Here is a 23578-nt window from a genome sequence, read left to right as displayed (position 1 = left end):
AACAATTCTAAGATTTTCATCATAGAGGTGTCTGTAGTCCATTCAAGATATGGTACAGCTAGAACCTAAGACTCACTTTGTCATCTGGAAAATAAACATGAACCTTAATTTGTGTGTGTATGTGTGTGTGTGGAGACAATGATACTTAGACCAAAGTTTTAACCAGCCAATGTGCAGTGTACGACAAATGCAAAGTTAGTCATTAAAACGATAAATCATAGAATTCACACAAAACAAGGAGTGGGAATGGTTTGTCATAACAGTGTGAATTCATTATAGAATCACCGATATGCTATATTCCTTAGCTGATTAAGAGGCCTCATCATTATTGGTATTATCTGGCTTGCTTACAGATAATATAACACTACTTAATTCTTGGTATATTATTTTTTAGCAGTTACAAATAAAGGACAAATGGCTGCCTTTTAGGTGGAAAGACCGAGTTTGAATCCCATCTAGTATGCAGGAGTTTTATAAGTTTCAACTTCAAGTCAGTTAGTCCATCTCATTGAGAGATAGCTCTGGTACTGCTAGCTCCATAGAATACACTACTTAGGTTTCTACAAAGCCCAATTACTTGTCCATGCCAACAACAACTACTGGATTTGAACACAGTGAGAGAAAGTTTAGACGTTTATGAACAACTGTATGATTTAAATGAAATCTTGTTCAGCACAGTTGAATGATAAAATATTATTCATATATAGCAATCCTGGTGTTTATAACATATCAATTGATATAACTTACTTTTTTTAAAAAAATAATAAATAAACAATTTAGTAATTGTTTGATCTGAATATTTACCAGGTAAGACTCTTCCAGATATTTATGAATATATCATTTAAATGATATTAGCATAGAAACCAACTTACCAATGATCACTTCCCAGTTCTTGTAATCTTTTGTTATTTCATATGCACATCGTATTTCTGAATAGCAGATTCCTCCAACAATAAAAACCAGAAGACGTGGAACATTTTTCACATTTGGGGCATTTTTATCTTTATGCCAATGACCATACCTCGCACTGAAATTGAAGTATCACTATTAATTACCATTGATGAGATTAATAAAATGTATTACTTGTTCAAAATACAAGGTCTAGCAGAAAAGTAATGAGCCAAAATTCATGTAAAATAATGTATTCAATTAATTGTCTGATATACAATATCACCCACAAGAATGAAAACAGAAAGATTACCAAAACAAGCCTTAAAGTACAAACCATTAGGAAAAAGAAAACCAGGACGTCCTCTTAAACGATGACTTCTAAGGCCGGAACAGGCCATGCTAGGCCTAAATCCTTGATATGCATGATGATGATGATGACAATATCACCCCCTTGGCCCCAGAAAATTCTGTGGGGAGATGAGGCGAATTTTAAGCATCTCCAAAATTGTTAAATTTGGGCTTTCAAATCACCCTATGCATTCTAGGAACTCCCATTACATTCATTATTTGGCATGGCTTCATAGCATATTTTTATACCATTTTTGTGTGTGTGTGTGTGGGGGGGGCATCACTCAGACAGGACCAGTAACTTGTTCCGTTACTGCATGGAAATATCGTGATATGCTGAACAGTTTTGTCATTCCGCAACTTCAGCAATGATGACGTCTGGATGAGGCCATTTTTATGGAAGATGGAGCACCTCTCCACACTGCATGACCAGTATAGCATCACTTCACAGAAGAAAGAGTGATTAATTGCTTCTTTCCAGTTGCATGGCCACCTTGCTTCCCTAATATTACTACATGCAATTTTTGGTTGTGGGTTACCCGAAGGCCAACATCAACAATTTCTGGTTGACAAAAATGGTGACCACATTGAATCAGGTCCACTTTCATATGGGTAAACTCAATGTGCTCAAGTTGTGCATCTGGTTTGTGACAATGCTTATTGCTCAAGTAATAATACCATAATTACTGTGCTAATTAAAAGTGCAACAGATAAAGGTAATCTTTCATTTCAGTTTAGTCTTTGTTATTCAATACCAAATTTGGTGACATTATGGTTGTTAGACTGAGCTACATAACGCTCTGAATAAGGGAAGTGTAATGATGGCCATCCTGTAAACTGATCTCATACACAAGAGATTGAAGGATCTATAAGTACATCAATGCAGTGTGTGTGTGGGGGGGGGGGGGGGGGAGGCAAGTGAAGACAAGACTCAGAAGTTTACTGGTTTCCCCCCACCCTTTATTTTGAAGGGTTGAAAGTAGTTGTTTGGAAATACTTCTTGGTAGGCTGTTCCAGAGGATGGAATAAAAGAGAGGGAAGAAAAGCATGTCTAGTGTTTGTTTGCTGTTGCACAGTAAAGAAGTGTGGGAAGTTGTGGCATTTGTATTAACAAGTGCAGCAGAAAGTGAAGGAATGATGGTTGCCAGTTCAGTGAAGTCAATTACCTGTAGAATAGACACATAGCCAAAACACTGCAAGATACAGGGTAAAGTGAATCTGCAAGAGAAGGATCATTTATGAGCTAAATTACTTTCCTCTAGACAGCATCAAGAATTTTTGTATATTATTGTGCAACAGCAAACAAACACTAGACCTGCTTTTCTTCCCTCTCTTTTATTCCATCCTCTGGAACAGCCTACCAAGAAGTATTTCCAAACAACTACTTTCAACCCTTCAAAATAAAGGGTGGGGGGAAACAAGTTTTAGATTTCACCCCCAAACATGTAAGCAGTATTCAAAGAATGGATAGATTTGAAATTTATATATAGTTAAGAGCTGGGTGGGTGTAAAATAACATCATGAATGAAAGAGAATGCCTAATTTTTTGAATGCTGGGGAAGCTACTGATGTGATGGGTTTGTGCCAGAAGAGACTGGAGATAAATGTTAGTCCAAGCAGAGAGATCTCATCTTGTGTGGTGATTTGTATATTACTGAAGGTAAGCAAATGCAAGCTGAGTTCTTTTGCAAGAGAAGAGGCAAGGCTGTGTTTTGGTGGCATTGAACGTGATCAGATTGTCCTTACCCCATTTAAAGATAGCATGATGATCTTCATGCTTGGAATATCTGTACACTGCATAGTTTGTCAAATGAGTAGGATGAACAGAGTGATATTGTCTGCAAAGCTGTGGATAGGAGTGGAAGTGATTGAGAGTGGGTCGTTTATGTACCTGAGAAAGAGCTTAGGTGATAGGACAGAAGCCTGAAGTACTCCTGCATTAGTAGTGAAGTGGGAAGTGAGAGAGCGAGTGAGTGAGATTAACCATGCTATTGCAGTGAATGACCAGAGGAGAAACTAGCAACCTAATTACAGAAGGCAGTAGGTAGACCAAAGGATGGCAGTTTATTTAGCAGACTTAGATGTCAGATGTGATCAAAAGCTCCAGAAATGTCAAGAGCAACAACAGAAGTTTCTCCAAACATTTCCATGGCAACTGTTCAGTGGTGAGTGATGAAAACTAAAATAGATCAGTTGTGAATCTCTAATGGTAAAATCTATACTGGTGGTTGCTTATAATTTGTGGTCCTCTAGTAGAGAAGCTGGCAATTAATGACTTTCCCCATTATTCTGGGGAGGACAGAAGTGATGGTGAATGATCAGAAGTTTGACAGTTGACTTCCATCTCCCTTTTTTTTTGGAATATGTCAGATATGTGATTACTTCCACACATTCGGATACATATCAAGCCAGGACCAGGTGACTTTTTGGTGTCCAAGTTATTGAGTAATTTTCTGATGCTTTTTTTGTCAAAAAGCTACAGGAGGTATACGATGCTCAGATTCTAGTATGGTATGAAGCATTTTTCTTGGTCATCAATGCAAGAGGTTCAATAAAAGAGTAATGCCAGAAGGTCAGCTTTATCTTTACGTGAAGTAATAGTGGTGACATCAGAATGAGAGAGAGAGAGAGGTGGGAGTGCAGTTGAGCAGAAGTTGCATCCAACAGCCTTAGCAAGGGACCAGAAGGTACAGCTTCCATTTGGATAAGAGGCAAGTTTTCTGCTGTTGGCCTTTATGAAATCAAATTGAGATCTCCTGAAGACTGCTGACATTTGTTACGTGCTTCAGTACAGGAAGAGTATGAAGCTGGAGTTCTTGTTGCAAGCTATCTGTAGTAAGCTGAATTTTTTTTTCTGACTGCTCTGACACACTTTATATTAAACCAGGGCTGGGAAAGTGGACGAGGTAGAATGGGGAATCAATGACTTCATGCCAGTGAAGATAATTTTTCTGGCTTATTTGAAGGCAGGTGTCAGGGTTGGATGAACTGAAGTAATAGTCAGCACCATAGACAGGAGGAGTAAAAGTTCCAGAGGTCATCCCATCCAGAGTGTGCAAGATTGGGAGTGGGTCGAGGAAGAACATTCTCTGTGAAAGAGGAGTCTTGTACAAGATTGTAGTCTGAGTTACCAAGAGGGAAGGTGATATTTACAGTATCTGGAGGAAGAACTGGTTAAAAGGAGATCCAGAGTACTGGGGGAAGGGTGAGAAAGGCTATCAGAAATTTGTGTAGGTAGATGATTTGGCCAGGTCAATTTTTATGGCAAAGATTTCCATTCTTATCCAGCTTGGTTAGTGGTGTTGAAAAAGGGAAGCCAGTTGGAATTATGGACATGAGGTTGCCTAGGATGATGACCAGACTGTCGTGACGTTCTATTTTCATGTTTTGTTCTAATTTACCATCTAGTTTCAAGTCACTCTTATAAATAAAATAACTAATTGCGAATTGATCACTGATCCAAAAGTAGGGAAATTTATAATTATACTGCGCCACCCTATTTTTAGATTAGTCTATATAAAACAGTAGGATCAATTCTTAATTAAGTTAGCAGTCTTCTCATTTAGGCCGAATTATTTACTATTCTACTTGGGGCACCCGCAAGATTCGAATTTTTTATGAACGGTGCAATAAAAGGGAGTTCAGGCAAACACAATATTTAGACTAACAAAATAAAACATTTAATATATGATATATAGCAAATACATGAATTCTACTTTTAATTGAAACAATACAATTAACTTAATACATCTCACTAAGTCAATCATTACAATTCAATGTCCTAAAATTTAACATACAATTCACTGCTTCAAAATCACACGCCTTCTTAACTCAAGTTAACAAAACAAAACTTCTCATTTGATCAGTCTCCACATATCTATCAGCTGTACTTAATGTTTAAATTCACAGGAAGCACTAATCAAGGTAGACAATATTCCAAGCAATCTTATTTCGGACCTTGAACTTCGAAGATACGCTATAGTTAATGTTAGAATAAACAAACATGTATGACTACTCTTACCAGATACAATCTTCAATACATCAATTTATTGCGAGCACACTTATGAATTAACTTATTTGAGCTAGCGGAACACATTAAATAAAATTCTCCAACGCTTTAACTGAACTACTGTTAACCGCGCTTCACTACTCTAAACGACAGCAATAAGGTACTGATATCCTTCCTTGTTTACTTTTCTGCAACTAGATAAATTCATTATATTCTTCTCAGGGCAATATAGAATTAAGACGTAATCCTAGATTAACTGGAACTAATCAGAATTTCCCACTGAATGTCCAGTTCTTTATTTATCCGATTACGACATCAATTTTCCTCCATAACAACAGCTGATTTCACTTGCAGTTGAGTATAAGATTCACTACATTTCTTGCTTACTTCTAAACACTATGCTCTTGGATTTCTGCCCTAAAGAAATTATAATCTTCTTTCACTTCTTTGCTTATATCCTACTTTCCTTCAGGCTCCGCAAAACTCTTCCCTTTTCTTTCTATAAAATTCTTATTGCCTCCCTTTCTCCTTTCTGGTTCCAAGGTCACTCACTCTTCGACTCGTGCTTGTTTATTTCATGCGTCTCCATGACAACGCATGAACGTAAATATTTCGCTAATGTAATACAACGCTCTACTCTTACATAAGTGATTACATAACGTTACATTTTCACAAATAAGAATAAACAGAATATTTGAGCTACTTAATCAGCTCTTTCATTACGTATACAATTATTTATAATACACTTTTCGTTACTTTACATATATATTTTAGTTATCCTAAATTCTACACATATTATTGCCTAATAAATTAATAGTAGGTTAAGTTTAGAATAAATAATTAAATAGTAATCCTTAATTAAGGAATAATAAATAATTTTTATACAAATCATGATTAATATATAATAAGCAATGTTAAATGTGAATGAAAAAAAATAAATTACACAACATAGTTTCATTCACAATTTAACAACACTATTTGGATAGCCAGAGCGCAGCAGATGAAACCTTGAGCCAGTGGAGGTCAAAAGTAGGGGATTAAAAATTAGAGAAAGGCACAGGTGACACCTTGTAGCAAAAGAAATTGTGTTGTGTGTAATTTGGACATTACAAGTGAACAGTAGCAGATGCAATTTGGATTTCGGTCAAGAGTAGTAGGTCTGGTCTGGATGACTAAGTGATGGTGAATGTCATTTATGTTGGTGTTAATGCCACAGATATTAGTGAAGTGGATGTGAAAGTGAATTTTAAATGAGGAGATTTGGGCATGATTATGATTTGTATGTGGTGATTGGTTGTGTTGTGTATTTTTTTATTGGAATAAGTTTATGAGGAAGATTCCTTATGTCACAGTTTGTAGTGTTCATCATTAGTTTGTTTGTAGTTAGATGGAAAGATAGAGTGGGGACATCAAGTAAGAAAAACAGACTCTTGGACATGACATTCACACGAGTGACAGGTCTCCTTACCATAATGTGGACTCTACAATGTCTTCTACATACTACTACTTGGTCTATCCTCAAAAGCCACTATCTGTCAAAATATGTGGAAATGGGATTATATGGCAGTTGATTGAGAAGCCTCCTGACTTGTTACTGAAGGTTAAGGCTCATGCACTAACTGGCAGCCAACCTACAGCACCACCATTTCAACTGATGTACCCTCAAAAATGGAGGAGGTTATGGCTTTATGTATAGCATGACCATGAAGGGTATCACACTCACTGCATAGAAAAAAAAAAAGGGGGGGGGGAGAGACAGAAAACAGAACTCCTATTCTGGAAACCAAACATTAACATATGCCCCTTCAGGTCTCCAATAAGCTGGGTGGTGGTATTTCACGAGAAAAAAGTTATCTAGTTGACATTTCCACCAACTAAAAGCAGGTATCCCTTTATAGTTGGAATAACTGATGAGATAATTCATAAGATCACACCACAAGAAGGAAGGAATGACTTGAGGGAGATGATGTTATACTCCTAAATAAATGCAGTACAACTCAACAGGATTCCCTTATTAAATTGAATAACTTCTGTAATAAATTTGGTATGAAAATCAGAAATAAAAAGACAAAGACAATGAAAATAGGTAGGAATATAGGAAACTTCAAGTATACATTCTCAATGGAGAACGCGTAAAACATTTCTGCCATTTAAGCACAATTTTTAGTGAAGATGGCAAATTAAATCTGGAGACAGACAACAGAATAAGCAAAGCTCATATGGTGGAGAGGCAGCTGAATAAATTTATGTGGAATAAGGAAGAATTCAGTCAAAACACTAATCTAACAGTGTACAAGATAGTGTTCAAATCAATTTTAAGTTATGGATCAAAGATCACATACATGAGAGCACTGAGAAAAATTAGGAGCCTGAACAGATGGCATCGATGATAGAATCATATTAAAAATGAATATATTAGGAAGAAAACTGACATTGTTAGCATTCAAAAATGTGTGAGAAAGGCTAATCTCTTGTGTCATGGTCACTTAAACAGAATGGGAAAGGTTAGCAAAAAAGATTTCATGCCAAGATCTAGGCAGACTGATTCAGCCAGAAGTGCCTTAAAAGACCAAAATGTTAGATATGAATACTGGAGTGCTGACAAAGTAATAGCCTAATTTGGAAGATAATTGTCGATAGGAGATTAGTAATAATATAAACTTAATGATGTAGCACTGTCATAGTAGACTGTACACCCCTTGAAGGTACATATCAGGAAACTGATGATGACAATTCGCTCAAAAACAATCAAAGGATTAACCTAGCATTTTTGTTTCAAATGCTTGTTATGCTAATTGTTCATATCCAATCTGCGATCGCATGATCCAAGTGATCCTACAATCTTAGAATAACTGTGCTTAGACATTCTTAAATATTAATAACAAGCTCTATTCTTATATCTTTGGTGATAATGTGGTTATGGTTATCTAATTTTCCTCTAAGCTGTCATATGTTTTTGATTAATCTGTTTCATTTTTAGTGCAAGTCTACAAATCCATGTGTTAAAAGTTATTTAAATACTGTCTTGTATACTGATGTACTTACTCCTCAGGACACCAGTTTGCTTATTTTAATAGCTTCCATAAAGCAACTGGAAGAATGATGGTATATTAAGAATTTTGATTGGCAATGACATGAATCTGATTATTATCATGACAAGGGGAATCTTTATATGAGCTTTTACAATTGAAGGTGTAGCTGATCTCATATGGAAATAGCAGGGTTCCCCCCTCCTGGAAACTCAGGTTCTCATTCTGCATACAGGCAAATTGGCCAGAACACATGCAATTTACAGACAACAAATACTATTGAGGTGGATGGTAGATGGTATTATGTGTGTGGCAAATTAAGTAATGCAGTGGAGATGGTGGGTAGTGTGCAGTGAGTAGAATGCCCTTCCTTGAATCCTTGTGACTCCCTGGAGGTGTCAAAAGAGTAATAGCAATATAATTTGTTTAACTAGAAATTATGCCTAAATAGCCAAAACTTGTTTTTACAGGTTCATGAAATCTCATCATCCTCATAATCAAATTTCTGATATGTAGCCTCAGGGGATGTGTACAGGATATTATGATAGTACTAAATGAGAAATTTACACCATTACTAATTTCTTATCAACAATTTTCTTCCAAATTAGTCTGTTATCTGTTAGAACTCCAGTTAATGTCGTTCATGTTTCTGTTTATCCTCCCCCCCCCCATTCACCTCACATAAATCTGTTACAGCAATTATTTAATTCAGCTGAAGACCTAAACGCTTGCAGCAGATTCAATTAGAGAGAAAACTTCACACAAAGTAAAAAAACGTAATATCTCCTATTTGAATATCAGGTTCAATACCACTTTGTTTAAAGGATATAGTCTACAGATTATAAATAATAGTGGAGATTGCATATGTGCAATTCAGCCACACCTGATTTTAACAAGCCATTTTCCGGTACATTCGATTCTACCTGTTGATTTGCAATTTATACATAAATTATGTGTTGTTTGGAACAATTTCCCCTTGATACCTTAAAATATGCTTTTCTGAGATCAACAAAGCTGAAATAAATATTATTATATTCCTATGATTTTTATTATGTAAAAATCTGGTCTTGAAAAACTTTTGGCCTAAATCCAGCTTTTCTTTACTAATTGCTTATCTTTCCTCTAAAGTATGCTTGCATAAATGCAATCTGTGATCTTCAGTCTTTAAGTGCCTTTTGTTTCTAATCAAACTCTCATGCATGTTAAAATTTATTTAAATGCCGTCTTGCTAGCTGTTTGATCAATTCATGCTGTCATGAAGAATAAAACAATGAGATGATCTGAGGAAACTGATGAGTAACTTATATGTCAAATATCCACTTAACTGGGGTACCATAAAATTCTTTCGTTGGAGAGCAAGTAAGTTCATAGAGGATCACAAAGCAAACACATGGTTTCTTTTTAACTTTAATAATATGCAGTGGTGGTAAAACCTTTTAACACCACCTAGAGGTTTGCAGGGAAGTAGTTGGAAGTGAGAAGGAATCTTTTGATGCTTTTTCTTGAGCAGTTGAAGGTTGCAGTACTTGGAAAATATATGAAGGCTGTCTCTATCTTTAATAGAAGATAAACGTAGATGGAATGAAAGAGTACAACAAAGACTTGATTTTAAGTTTGAAGTCGGAATAGATGGATGCTGACTGGCAGCTGCTTGCATGTCTACAAGCATTGAAAAATGTGGAGGAATATTGGAAACTAGTTCAGTAAAACATTCAAGCAGAAAAAAAAAGAGCATAATACAGAATTTCTGTGAGAAAGTGATTAGAGGTGAGATTAACCTATTAACTGAAATTCTTGCTTCTAGACATTTTAAGTGTTACCCCAAACAAACAGTATTTGAAAGTTGGGCCAATTTCTACAGTTAGTAGTTATACTTCTGAGAAGTAACAAGTTGAGCGGGAAAAGAATCCCAAGTGTTTTCGAGGTTGAGTAAGTCTGGTTGTACCAGAAAAAGCAAGAAGTGAATGTCAGTACAAAAACAAATCTGGCATACACCAGTGGCCAAAATTGTGGAAGCCTTTTGGAAAAAGTGTATTTTTGAAATTTGATGGCTCATAACACCACTTTTTTTTTTGTGTAATACCATAAAATCATATATCAATGGAAAGATAATTTAATCAAGAATGTAATGCAATAACTTTTATGAAGGATTTTTTATTAGAACAGCAGTTATAAAGAAGAAAAGTGAAACACAGAAAAAATTATATACACAAAAATTCTCACAATGCGAGTTAATACTTAGTCGGGTAACCTTCAGCGTTAATTACAGCCTTACAACACCTTCCTATGGAGTGAACCAAGTTTTTCAGCTCTGCAGCTGTTATAATGTGAAATCAAGATTGAATTATTGCTTCTATTAATTGGGTTTTATCGGTGGGTTGCTTCTGACTAACAAGTTTCTTTAGTCGGCTCCTTAGATTTTCGATTGGTTTAAGGTCTGGGCTATTCCTAGGCCATTCCAGCAGTGGAATATGATTATCTTGAAACCACTTTTTGCACACAGCAGCAACATGACATGGAGCTGAATCCTGTTGAAATATAAATGCTTCATTATCTTGGAAAAGATCACATGCAAAAGGCTTCAGTTTGGGCATTTATACTCCCATTATTCATGTAAATTCTGCCCACACCTTTTGATGTCATACAACCCCAGATCATAACACTAAGTGGGTCTTTCACAGTAGGTGTAATGCAATCAGGATGTAAATCTTCTCCGATTCTTCTCCTTACGTATTTTATGCCATCACCACCAAACAGGGAGATTTTGGTCTCATCACTCCAAACAACACTGTCCCATTGTTCCACTTAACATGGGTTTTAGCCCAGTTTAATCTTTTCAACCTTTGTTTGAGAGATAAAAATGGCTTTTTTCATGGAATTCTAGCATTTAGACCAAATTCCTGCAGTCTGCACTGAACAGTCCTTGCACTCAACTTCACATTGTATTGGGCCATTTCATCTTATATACACCCAGATGATTTTCTTCTGTCACATAGGCACAGTCTCTCAGTTATTCTAGTCTACCTTTTCCTGCCTGGTTTTGTAGTGACTGAGTCTCCTTATACCTCTTCAAAAATTTAGAAATGCCACCTTTGGTTAAGTTTCCACCAATTTTTCTTCTAATTTCTTCATAACTGTAGTCTTGTTCACTTAACAGTACTAGTTTACATTGCTTTCTGGGTGACCAGTCAAAACCACCCAACTTGATAGCAATCACATAACACAAATGTCCTCCTCTCAGCTCCAATACATGATATCAATAGCTGAATCCTACTGTGACCTTACTGGCTCATTGCCAAAACAAGATGACATCTGATTGGCTCTCTAAACACTCGTGCTCATTGCCTACATTCAAATGAAGGAAAGCTACTTCATATCAACCGAAGCAAGTTGTGCTTCTTTTTTCTGGTTATTTGGCTATAACTTTTCATAGAATACAGATAATTGAACAAACTTTGTTGCATTACATTCTTGATTAAATTATCTTTTCATCGATATATAATTTTTATGGTATTACACCAAGTGGTGTTATGAGCCATCAAACCTCAAAAATACATTTTTTCCAAAAGGTTTCCACAATTTTGGCCACTAGTGTAGTCTGAAGATTGAATACAGAAGCCATCTTCTCTGTTTTATGAATAATTAAGTAGAATAGATCACAAATAGGAAAAAGACACATTTTTTTTTTAATGCTTTGTATAAGGTTTCATTTCCACTATACAGAAATAATGTTTTAACAGCTTTAGGTGCACCACCCCAAATGTGTCACAAGTATTTTAAGGATAGCCAAATTTGGGATTTGTATAGAATAGCTTATCTGGTATGGATGGTTAGATGTTGATTATTATTTTAATAATTAACATCTAATATCATCCATGTTGTTTAAGAAAAATGGAAGTTTAGAAACTAAACTTAAAAAAAACTAAACGTAACTAAACTTAGAAAAATAAGTTTAGTTACGCTAATACGTAACTAAACTTATTTAGGTAATAAGATTAATAAGCCAATATATCACCCTGATCACCAAGGCACACTAGTAGAAAGGCAAACAGACAACTGTAAAAGATAGGTTTCTAAAGTCCTAATTGAATGGGGCCTTCCCTGCCTTGGGTACTTGAAGTCTCAAAATGGCCTCCCAAATTTTTGGTAATGTAATGCAGCCTATTGAGAATGCTGTAGTACTGTGGCAGATTGCAGAAACAGTATCTCTGATTTAAATCTGTTTCAGTATAAAAGGGTGATAGATTTTCTTCCACTGAATCTGGTGATCTGTATCCATGGTGTGGTCTGCCAATCTGAAATGTAGGTGAAGGACATTTTCTGTGTCCTTCTAGATGGATATTAGCAGTTCTTCCCGTCTGTCCAAAACATTTAAGCTTGCAGTAAGAAGAGATACTATACATCCTAGGATGGTGGAGGGCATCTTCAGGTGAACAGATAAGAGTAGATAATTTTTGGTAGGGCCTGAAGGATGGCTCTGTTGTTCAGTGGTGAGCTATGGAAATTTTAACAAGGGCTCGCATCGTCGAGGGAAAAAAAAAAAAAAAAAAAAAAAAAAAAAAAAAAAAGTCGCATTTCACACAAGTACTTTTATTAATACAGCTTATGTACAAATGCCAAAAGGTATGAGGGGACAATCAACCTGTAAAGGCTATCATTTTTAAACAAATATTTCATGATCTACATGAAATATTTGCACACAAGCATGTGTTAATTTATCTTACATAAGAAAAACATTTTTTAACTATCAAAATATAATAAGAATAAAATCTTTTATAATCGCACATATGCAAAAGTCTGCCTTTTTTATAAACAAAATAAATTTGTTTTGTTTGCAATAGAAGTTTTTATGACAAACAATCTATAAATAATAAATAAATATTATCTAAACATAGCATATGCACTTATTTTTTTTTAAACTTGGGCACATTCTTTATAGAGGAGTTGAAACAATAATTCGAAATAATCTATACACTGCCGAATAGACTAATTTTTGTTAGGTTACCGTATGAGTTTGTCGCTTAATATATTTAAAAAAAAATTATTTTTTTTTAAAATAAAAATGTAAACAAGAACAAGGGGCTCACAAATTTGAGAAAAATTTAACAAAGGGCTCGCCCCTTATAGCTCACCACTGGCTCTGTTATACTTTTTAATAAGAATGCATGCAGTTTTTTTACTGAGCTGCCAAAGATGTAGTTAACAATGGATTTTTTGTGTTCTGTATTTTATTGGGAGGGGGGAGACTGTTGATTTTATTAAAGGAGAATCCATTGGCTAAAAATGTATCAAAAAAACTTAAACCATATAATCCCAGGCCTACTTGGATTTATGAGTTACCAAAAATACACAAACAGAGCATACCACTGAGACCCATTGTATCCAGTATTCGTTCCCCTACTTATAAAGCAGCTAAGTCCTAAATCCTCTAATGTAGCCCTTAAGGAAACCTAAGAATTCATTCAAACTCTAGTCCCCAGACAGATCAGACTTATTTACCTTCACCATGCACTCTATGATGGATAGAGTGCATGGTGAAGGTAAATATAACTACAAGCCAATTGAAGACATAGTGATGAGTGAAGTGATGAATGGAAGAGTGAATAGTGTTATCAGGAATTCAGGTAGGTGGATGTATGATTTGTGTTAGTTCGCTGCTTATAGCAAAGATTACTGCATCTTGTCCAGCTTGGTTGGTGGTATTGAAAAAGGAGTCAGCAGAAATTGTGGACATTAAGGTCACCTAGGAAGATGACCTCACTATTTGGAAGCTGGATTGCACCTGGATGAGCTTCATGGAGAGGAAAATGAAGAGGTCAGTGTAGTTTTCAGTCTGGAAACCAGTAAATGCAACAGATCAATATTACTAAACAGGGTACAGAAACCATAAGCCAGAGAAGATCAAAAAGCAGGGGATTCTATATTAGTCACTCTATGGCAAGCAATATCAGATCTCACAAAGGCACAAATGTCATCCTTGTGGCCAAAGGAAATATGAACTGTGTAATTTAGACATTGAAGGTGGATACTAGAGGATGAGATACACTGTGTTTCTGTCAAGAGTAAGATCTCTGGTCTGGATGACTGCACTATCAGTGATGGTGAATGTCATCTATTTTGGTGTTAATGACTCAGAATCTGTTAGTATAAAGTGGATGTGTGATTTTGTGGATTCTGGTATGATTTTGTTTGACATGCTTGGCCTGTCTTTATTTTTTTGCTGTGATTGATTCTTGAGAGGGATTTTTGTCACAGTGCCATTGTCAATGCTTGTGTGTTTCGTTATGGGTTCATTTATGGTTAGGTGGAAGAATAGAGTATGCACATGCAGTGAGAGGAAATACTTTTGAACATGACACACCTATATGTTGCGTGACCAGTCTTCTTGCCATAACATAGCCTTGATAGTGCCCCTCCCCCACATACCACTAGTAGCAATCTGTCTCCAGACACGATCTCTCAGAAATGTGGCAGTGGAATTATTTGTCAAGTGATCGGGAAGCCACAAGATTCATTATTGACAGGTTCAGGCCTATGCACACTATCTGGTGCCCAGCCTCCAGCACTACCATTTTTAGTGCTGTGTCATTGAAATTGAGGTGGTTCTGGGTCTCTAAGTATGTTTTCCATGCCCATGGAGAAGAGAGAGAGAGAGAGAGGAGAGAAAAACTGGAATCCCTGTTCTGGAGACCAAACATTGCATTTGCTATTTCAAGCCTCTAGTAAGTCAGATGGTGGTATTTCACTGGGTGATGAAGGTTATCTACTGGACATTTCCTCCAACTAGGATCCTTTTTGCAGTGGGAATTCTTACCGAGTTCACCAGAGCCATTTTTGTGGAAACAGGCCACACCACAGGAAGGTGAGGTTAATTTGACAGAGACACTGTATATTGTGCACTGCTTGCCCATTAGATTCAATATTCCACTTAACATTTTCTAAAACTGTAAATTCTCTTGATTACAGGAAAAGCTAGAAATTTAACAAAATTTAAATTATATCTGGCAGTGTTTTTTCCCCCCATATTGAGGGGTTAATTCTGGATCAGACTGTCAGAATCTGATCTTTTCTTTGGACACTGAAACTCCTCCCTAAGAGTTCCAAGGCACAAATGCTGTGCAATGCTCTGTAACGAAGAATGCACCCAAGTGGAATAACGAGATATTTGCTTCAGTGTAAGAAAGACCTCTTTCAGTGGAAGACTTGTACATTGTACATCAGCATCAACAGGTTTGTCATCTCCTCTAGATATTGTAAATTTTGATCATAAATGTGAGAGACTTTGAGAGTTCTACTATTGTTTTCTTGCTCCAAAATTTTATTCAAACTAAGCCCAGAGATTATTCTTGTATCATTATTAAAGAAATACTTTGTTTAAACCAAACAGTGATATATAAATTTTGCTGGATTTTTAATGCTCACATTCTATTTCTGCTGAAAGGAAACTGGCATGCCTGATTTTACTGTAAATGAATGCTCCAGCACATCACAGCCAGAAGGCACCTTCTACAAAACAATCTGGGATAAATCTTATAGATAGGCTTGGTGTCGGATGTTTCATCTCTTTTTCATGGTATTACAACACAAAAACAATAAATCATACAAAGATGTTTATTAACTGGCTTATGTTAATTATATGGTTTGCTACAATGCAGTCTCCTGACCTCAAGGCTGCATTAATATACCAAAATTTTGGGAGATAAGTTATATTAAGATGAATTTCAACCAAAGCAATATAAGCGTCTTCTGTATCAGAGAGCACTGAATTAGAAGTCTAGGTCTTTTGTCCATTACAATTTGAACTGTTTCCCATATTCACTGTCATGTGTGTGCTGTACTCTGACGATGCTGGTCAGAAATCCAGTGAATTTCCAAGTGAGATGAATTCTTGTTTAGAGAATCAGAGGGAATATCTTGAGTTTCTGTCAGCAAATATCCATCTTAGATACTCATAAACAGAATTAGAACTTATGAAGCAGGGATTATAAGGGTTTGACATATTCTACACAATACAGATATGGCATCTCAAGTATAATTAAGAAAATCCTACCAAAGAATTTTCTTAATTATACTTTTTTTTTTTTCTTAACCAATAGTTAATAAAAAATCAGGTAGATATTTGGCAGGGTTTTCCCAAAATGTAAATAGTTTTACATTTAAATTAAAGGGTTTCAATATCAAACTAACCAAAGTTTCAGCAAATAGTTCATATATAAAAGAATTAGAATTGGAAACCATCTTCACTTCAAATGATCCTCAGCACATTAGCAGGTAAGCATAGGTTGTTTAATCACAGAAAAGGATGATTTATTTCATGCCTTAGGAAGTTTGGAAAAATCGACAGAATAATAACAAGAAATGTGGTCCAACTCACCACATCTAAACACTGTATTAATTTACTATTAGCTAGCTGATTTTGTTCATCTGAGCTTAACTTCAAAATAACATTTCTCACAATCTTAGAATTTACTAATTTCTGTTAAATCTTAACTTGTTCATGGAACTATTGTTATCAGAAATGCACAAGTATATATAACATACCTAATTCCACTGTTGATTTTATGTCACCCCTAAACCTGTAGTACATTAGTTGCATGTGGGCTAAGGATTTTTTCAAAATCTTTTTCTAATTTTATTTAATTTTTTACATAATGCAGAAACTGCTCTAGAGAACAAACGTGGAACTTTATCAAGTCACTTTTATAAGGCCTCGAATAAATGGTGCAGTAGTCTCACACCAGGTAACAAAATTCATCTCCCACCTGAAGACAATCAAAAGCATCCAAGTCCATGAAAGGATTTGAACATGCTGTCTGGTGGAAAGTGGATAAGCTAACCTTGGCAAAACAAGCTGACAATGTTTAGCACATTTCTGAGCATCTTTATACATATCAGTTTTATGCTGTAACATCAATACCACTTCTTCTTTGTGCTGTTGTATCACTAGTAGATGGCTATGATGAGCATGAATGAGAAGTCATTTTAATATGGAATAAAAAATAATGTAATAACTTTTGCATCTTTATAATAACAAAGTGACAAATGTCACCTGCAGTTTTCCTTATTTTTATGTAAAATGATCCAAGAATAAAACATGGTGGTACAAACACATGCTAAGGTTTACAAAATTGAAGTAGTACATTTTTTAACTGCTAACTGATACAGGTACAACATAATAAGTTTACCATGTCATTTATAAGTTTATGAATTTTAATTTTCCAAGTGTGAAAATGTACATTACCTAGTAGGAGTTGGTCTTCCATAGTTGGCTGGTGCAACTCGCCCAGGCAAATAAGGAAAATGTTTTGGGTCAAGTTTGTCATCAATTGCATCCTATTAAGATAAAAAATAAATAATAAATGAAGGAAAAACAAAAAACATTTAAACAATTGATTTTTAACCAAGCAAAAAAGTATTTCATAGTCCTCTATACAACACAAACTATTACTTATCCATGGTGCTATGAATCATATGGGCTCTTACTGCACTGACAACTGATTTCCACTTTGATCAGTTTTGGCAGGCCTCAAAGAAAGATGTACAATCTAAATTTGGAAGAGGCAGGACAATTAACATATTCAGCTACAAAGATAGCTTTGGGCCACAGCCTACAAAATTGTGCTGAGTTTCAATGTAACATGTGATCTCTAGTACATACTTAAAACTTCTTGCTAGAATTCTGAAATTATACTAACTAAGAAGAGATCAAAATGAGAAAACAAATAGAAATAACAGAACAATTTTTATAGGAAGGAGAATTTTCTTGACCGTTTTTAATGCATCTATAATGGTTAAAAAGAGAACAATAAAGATCCAAAAAAGCATTTGTAACAAATATATGTTAGTCCAAAGCAAAAAAAAGTAAATTTAGGTGAACATATTTAGCAGAACATGAAACAAAAGGCAAATTACTTTGGCAGGAATATTTTGCAAAACTGAAAAAAAGTTTGAACCAGTCATTCTCATTTCGAGTATTGTAAAGAGTAGATATCCTTATTGTCTGGCTTATAAAAGCATACTTCAATAATGGTGCATATTAAGCATACCATAGCATATAATAGGAAAGAGATGGATGGGATAAATGGAAAAGTTGCTCTTCTGAAGAGTGCAGGGGGCTCTTGGTAACTTGCAAATGAGATGGAAAGGGACTTGCAAGTTTGCAGTATATAGAAAGAGGGGAAGTTTGTGATAAACTTTTGACATAGAAATGGAAACTTTAAAAAATGTCCTTGGGGAGAATAAGGATGGAAAATAATATCTCAAATCACAGTTATGGCCATTTGAAAGAAATGTGGATTTTATATGCAATAGTTCATGTTATCAAGATCTTATGATAAACAAAAGAAACTGAATAAAGAGAAAACTTTGTGGAGATTCTACAATGGGGAGTATTTAATGAAAGTATGATAAAATCTTGTTTCCCTAGTGTAAAAATTAATAATGTTAGTGATGATGTCGGGATGGAGAATGGTAAGGTGAAAGAATTGTTTTGGCTGGTACTAATGACCTGAGAGGTGAGACGTATTCTATGAAAGAGGAAGTGAAGGAGTTATTGGAAGAAGCGAAAAAGAAGAGTGAGAGGTTAAAGATTGTAAGTTCTCTTGCCACGCTATGATGGAGACGAACTGAGGAGGAGGGTGTTGACAGCAAATGAAATCGATATGCAGGTTGTGCAGAAGAAATTATGTAGTTTGTGGACCTATGGTCTGAATTTGAAAGACAGAAGGATTTATATAATGCTGATAGACCGCACTTAAATGAAATGCCTCTTCAAAGAAAGTTGTGAAGCCCTTTACATCGGCCAAATCTGAATCGAAATGATCGTCTCTCTCTCTCTCTCCTAAAAGTATGGGAGATTCTTATCTTATGTAACCATCAAAAAGAGTTGTTTAAGAATATTTTTAATATTATTATTTATTAATACTAATTTTTAGCAAACGGCAACAGTTTTTAATTGGTAAACAATCGACTGCTGTATGTACTTTGTAATCCGGTTCCTTTAATTGCTTGTTTCTACACACTGATGATGAACTGTTACTTTCAGTATGAAATATCTGTACTTTCATTTCATTAACGTTAATTACTGAGGTTATCGTGTCATTTATTCTTTATGATCCATGTGTGGGGGTTCCCCCCCATCCTGCATGAAAATGACTGAATCCATGCACAGGCATTGCTGTAGCACAACAAAATTGTTTATCATATCGAGATAGCTCTTGGCAGTAACAGAGGTCACATGACCTGAATGGCAAATGTCCTCAAAGAAGAATGGTCCAATGATAAAAGAAGCTGTAAAACCTGCACAAGACACATGCGTAGCAACTGTGGATATTCACAGCTACGTTCAGGTGAAAGTCAGCCTCACCTCTCTCTCTCTCTCTCTCTCTCTCTCTCTATATATATATATATAACAACCCAATCCACAATCACACAGCATTCAACTCCAATCAAGCAAGGAAGTCCTGTGGACACAACTCCTGTATCAGGGTTATCTTGAATGGGTAGAAATGTAGAATCTTCCATAGAATTTTCCAGATAGTTGCATAAGGCGTATCCCATGTGTCCTGATTCAGCATGTGCACTGCAGGGACCAAACACTGTTATTCATGGTCTATTAAACAATGGCAGTAATAACTTCATTCACTTCTTGTGAACTGATTAGTTTACAACCTCTGCAAGATCTAACTTCAAATGACTAATCATCGAATACATGGAGATAGTAGATCTGTTGACATTTGTGGAATGTAGAAACAACATTGCAATTGTTTGGGTAGTATAGCTTTACGAGCAAAGCACATTGGGATAAGGTAAGTGCCATCACTGTGGATAATATTAACGACTAGAATGAAAGGTAAAATCCAGCATTCATCTTTTTAAACTCTCCTGGCACCCGCTGAGTTGAGTGATATGCAAATTTCATGCAGGTGGTGTAGTTTAAATGTGGTGTTTACAATGTCCTGATGGCGAATTTTGGAACTCTACTTTTTTTTTTTTTTTTTTTAGGTATCGCTTCCACATGATGCACAATGTATTCTTGCAAACTTTTGCAGCATTTGGATGACTGGATGCCGCTCCACAAGGCCTTAAACAGTGATACTTTAATTCTGATCACCCTGTATTAGGAGATAATACAGGGTGATCAGAATGTATTAGGAGATAAGGTAACCAGCATGATAAGGAATCAAAATCAGATTGAGAAGAAACAAGATGAGTAGGCCAAAAGAAATCCCATAGTAAGAAGAAGAAGAATGACTATGGAAGGATGATTTTAATGAATACTGATGATAGTAAAGTGAGAGAAGCAGATGAAATAATTGAGTTACTGAGTAATTTAATCTCACTTAAATGATATACTCTGCAAGAGTATATCATTTAAGTGAGATTACTGCTGTGACAGGAACTGATGTGAGAACAGATATGGATGAATTGGATATTCTTAGGATACTACAGAATCTCAATGTACATATGGCGATGGGTTTAAATGGGATATCAGCTTGCATTTTACAAGAATGTTCAAGGGAACTGACAGTGTCCCAAGGAGTGGAAAGTGAGCAAAATAATTCCTTGCATAAAGGAGGCTCCAGGACTGCAGTAGAAATTATTGACCAATCAGTATCCCAGGAGTGATGGTAATAGTACTGGAAAAGTTGGTCAAAAATAGAATTGAAAGGGTGGATAAGAATATGATACTTTGTAGGGGGCAGCATGGCTTTGTGAAGGGTCAGTCATGCCTTAGTAATTTACTAACTTTTAATATAAGGTGACAGCTGAATTGGATAAGGGGATGGCTACAAAATGATTCTGCTGGATTTTGCAAAGGCATTTGACAGAATACTAACCACTGCTCTACCAATAAATTGTGAAAACTTCATTGAAAAGGAACTAAAAATAGCAATAGATCAAACCAAAGCAGGAAAATTCCAGGGATTGATGGAATGAGAGCAAAAGCTTTCAAAAATGCTGGGTATAATACATACTCCAATCTCCTTGCCACAATGAATCAAGCTTTAAACACTGGAATAATACCTCAACAATAGAAACAAGGCCTTATTGTCCCTATACCCAAAAAAGGGCAGTCTTAATAGAATGGATAATTACAGAGGTATTACTTTGCTATCAACCACAGTTAATCCTATCTACAATAGGATGATACTTAATAGAATAGAACCTTACTAAACACACTTTTAAGAAAAAACCAAGCTGGATTTCTAAAAAAACGATGTACAGCAGAACAGATACATTGCATCAGAAGAATCATAGGTTTCACATGATAAAAACTTATCACTCATTTTAACCTTTATAGACTTCAAAAAAGCCTTTCACTCCATTAATAGAGAAGCAATGTTTAAAATACTCAGCTTCTATGGTCTACCCTCAAAACTCATACAAGCAATCTCAGTGCCTTATAAAGATTACAATGCCATAGTAATCTTTAAAACAGAAACATCTGAATTCTTCCCAGTGACAACAGGAGTCCTCCAAGTTATGTACGAGAACCTTATTTGTTTTTAGTATGCTTGGACTACATCTTCTGGACCATCGACACAGAAGATCTTGGTTTTAACATTAAAACATCCACCTAGACCAGACAAACAACTGATCTTAGCTTTGCTGACTATGTTGTACTTATTGATACAGAACCAACAAATGCACAAAAAACATCTCAGTCCACTAGAGGCACAGACTAAGCTTATTGGTCTGCAGATCAACATCCAAAAGTTCAAAGTATTCTCAATAGGTTGTGAAAACTTTATATTTCATATCAACAATAAGTCCTTTACTCTTTCTAAGGAAAGAGTAAAGGACTTTCAATGCCTTGGATCGTACATCAGCAATACAGAAAATGATATTAGGAAACGTAAACAGCTGGTTCTAGTCTTCCATAACAAACTCCGCTCCATCAGGAAATCATCATTAACATCATTAAAGACAAAATTAAGACTATACCATGCAACAGTAAATCCATCTTTTGTATGGTTCTCAAACCTGGACAATGAGTACCAAAAAAAACTACAGATCTAATTAACTCCTTTGGAATTACATGTCTTCAGACTGATCCTTGGATACACCTGGCTGGACCATTGTGAATGTCACTAACTCTGGCTAAGCAAGAACCGCTTGTCAATATAGCCAAAACACTACAACTCAGATGGCTTGGGCATCAACTCAGACATCCTGAAGACTCGCGCTTTTTGGAATCCCTCATCCTATACAAACCAGAAGATGGCAAACAAAGTAGAGGAAGGCAAACAATTTTGGCAATACATATGTGAAACTATCAGTAGGCTGAACTGCAAAACTCCATCTGACATCTACCAGTCAGCTCAAGATAGAGAGACTTGGAAGACCATAATTTGCAATATATATAATTTTTAATATAAATCTCTTTTCCCTTTTCACATTGTATCATATTGTGAATAAACTATGTATGTATGTATTCGACAGAATACTACAGCTCTGCTATTATTATTATTATTATTTTATTATTATTATTTCGGGCTACTCCAGGGAGTCCTTAGACTCATCGAGAGAGGCCCTAAACTCCATGTCAACACAACTATTTGACATTCTCCCAGTATCTATCATACCTTGCCTTGAACTCGCTCACTGTCGTAGCACCCACAACAGACTCTGGCAGCTTATTCCACTCATTTACCACTCTAATAGTAAAGAACCCAGCTCTAACACCCCTAACTACACTCTTGCCCAGCTTCCATAGGTGTCCCCTAGTTCTCCCACCACCAGTCCTGATCTCAAAAATATCCTCTGAATTAATCTTATAGAATCCTTTTAGAATTTGAATGTCTCAATCATATCTCCCCTTTTCCGCCTATCAACTAGTTTCTGCAACCCACAAATCTTCAACCTGTTTTCATATGGTTAATTCCATAGACCTGCTATCATCTTAGTCACTCGCCTCTGGATTCTTTCCACCTCCTCCCCATCAAGAAGGAACCGAGGTGACCAAATCTGGGCACAGTAGTCGAGATGAGGTCTTATCAGGGCTCGGTACAGAGGTATAATAACTTGCTTGTCTCTGCTCGTCAAGGTATTTTTCAACTGAGTTGATGAGCTGTTTAGCTACTTTTGCAATGTGCCCCCTAAACTTCATCTCCCTATCCACTAACACTCCCAAGTCCCTGGCCTCATCAATCTCTTGGAGTACAGTTCCACCAATGTGGTATACTGCTGCTAATCTTTTCACCCGAAAATGCATAACCTTACACTTTGTCACATTAAATTGACATCCATTCTCCTTAGCCCAGAACTCCAATCTATCTAAGTCATCCTGCAAGACTTT

The 23578-nt window shown here is 35.8% G+C and overlaps 1 protein-coding gene across 1 annotated transcript in view; it reads right to left on the bottom strand.

Moving 5' to 3' along the window:
• LOC150092375 (protein ROP-like) overlaps nt 1–23578 on the bottom strand; it is a 255485-nt gene that overhangs the window by 21555 nt on the left and 210352 nt on the right. The window contains exons 13-14 of the mRNA XM_090414916.1: nt 17519–17610; nt 873–1027 (exon numbers count right to left, since the gene is read on the bottom strand). Of these exons, the coding sequence (XP_090271042.1) occupies nt 873–1027; nt 17519–17610 (247 nt within the window). The remainder of the gene's footprint in view (nt 1–872; nt 1028–17518; nt 17611–23578) is intronic.

Source organism: Typopeltis vanoorti, chromosome 26 (assembly GCF_054136105.1).
Source record: "Typopeltis vanoorti isolate ZY-2024b chromosome 26, IOZ_Tvanoo_1.0, whole genome shotgun sequence".
NCBI lineage: Eukaryota > Metazoa > Arthropoda > Arachnida > Uropygi > Thelyphonidae > Typopeltis > Typopeltis vanoorti.
Note: the sequence above shows the minus strand (reverse complement) of the source record. Positions and strands in the feature narration are given on the sequence as shown.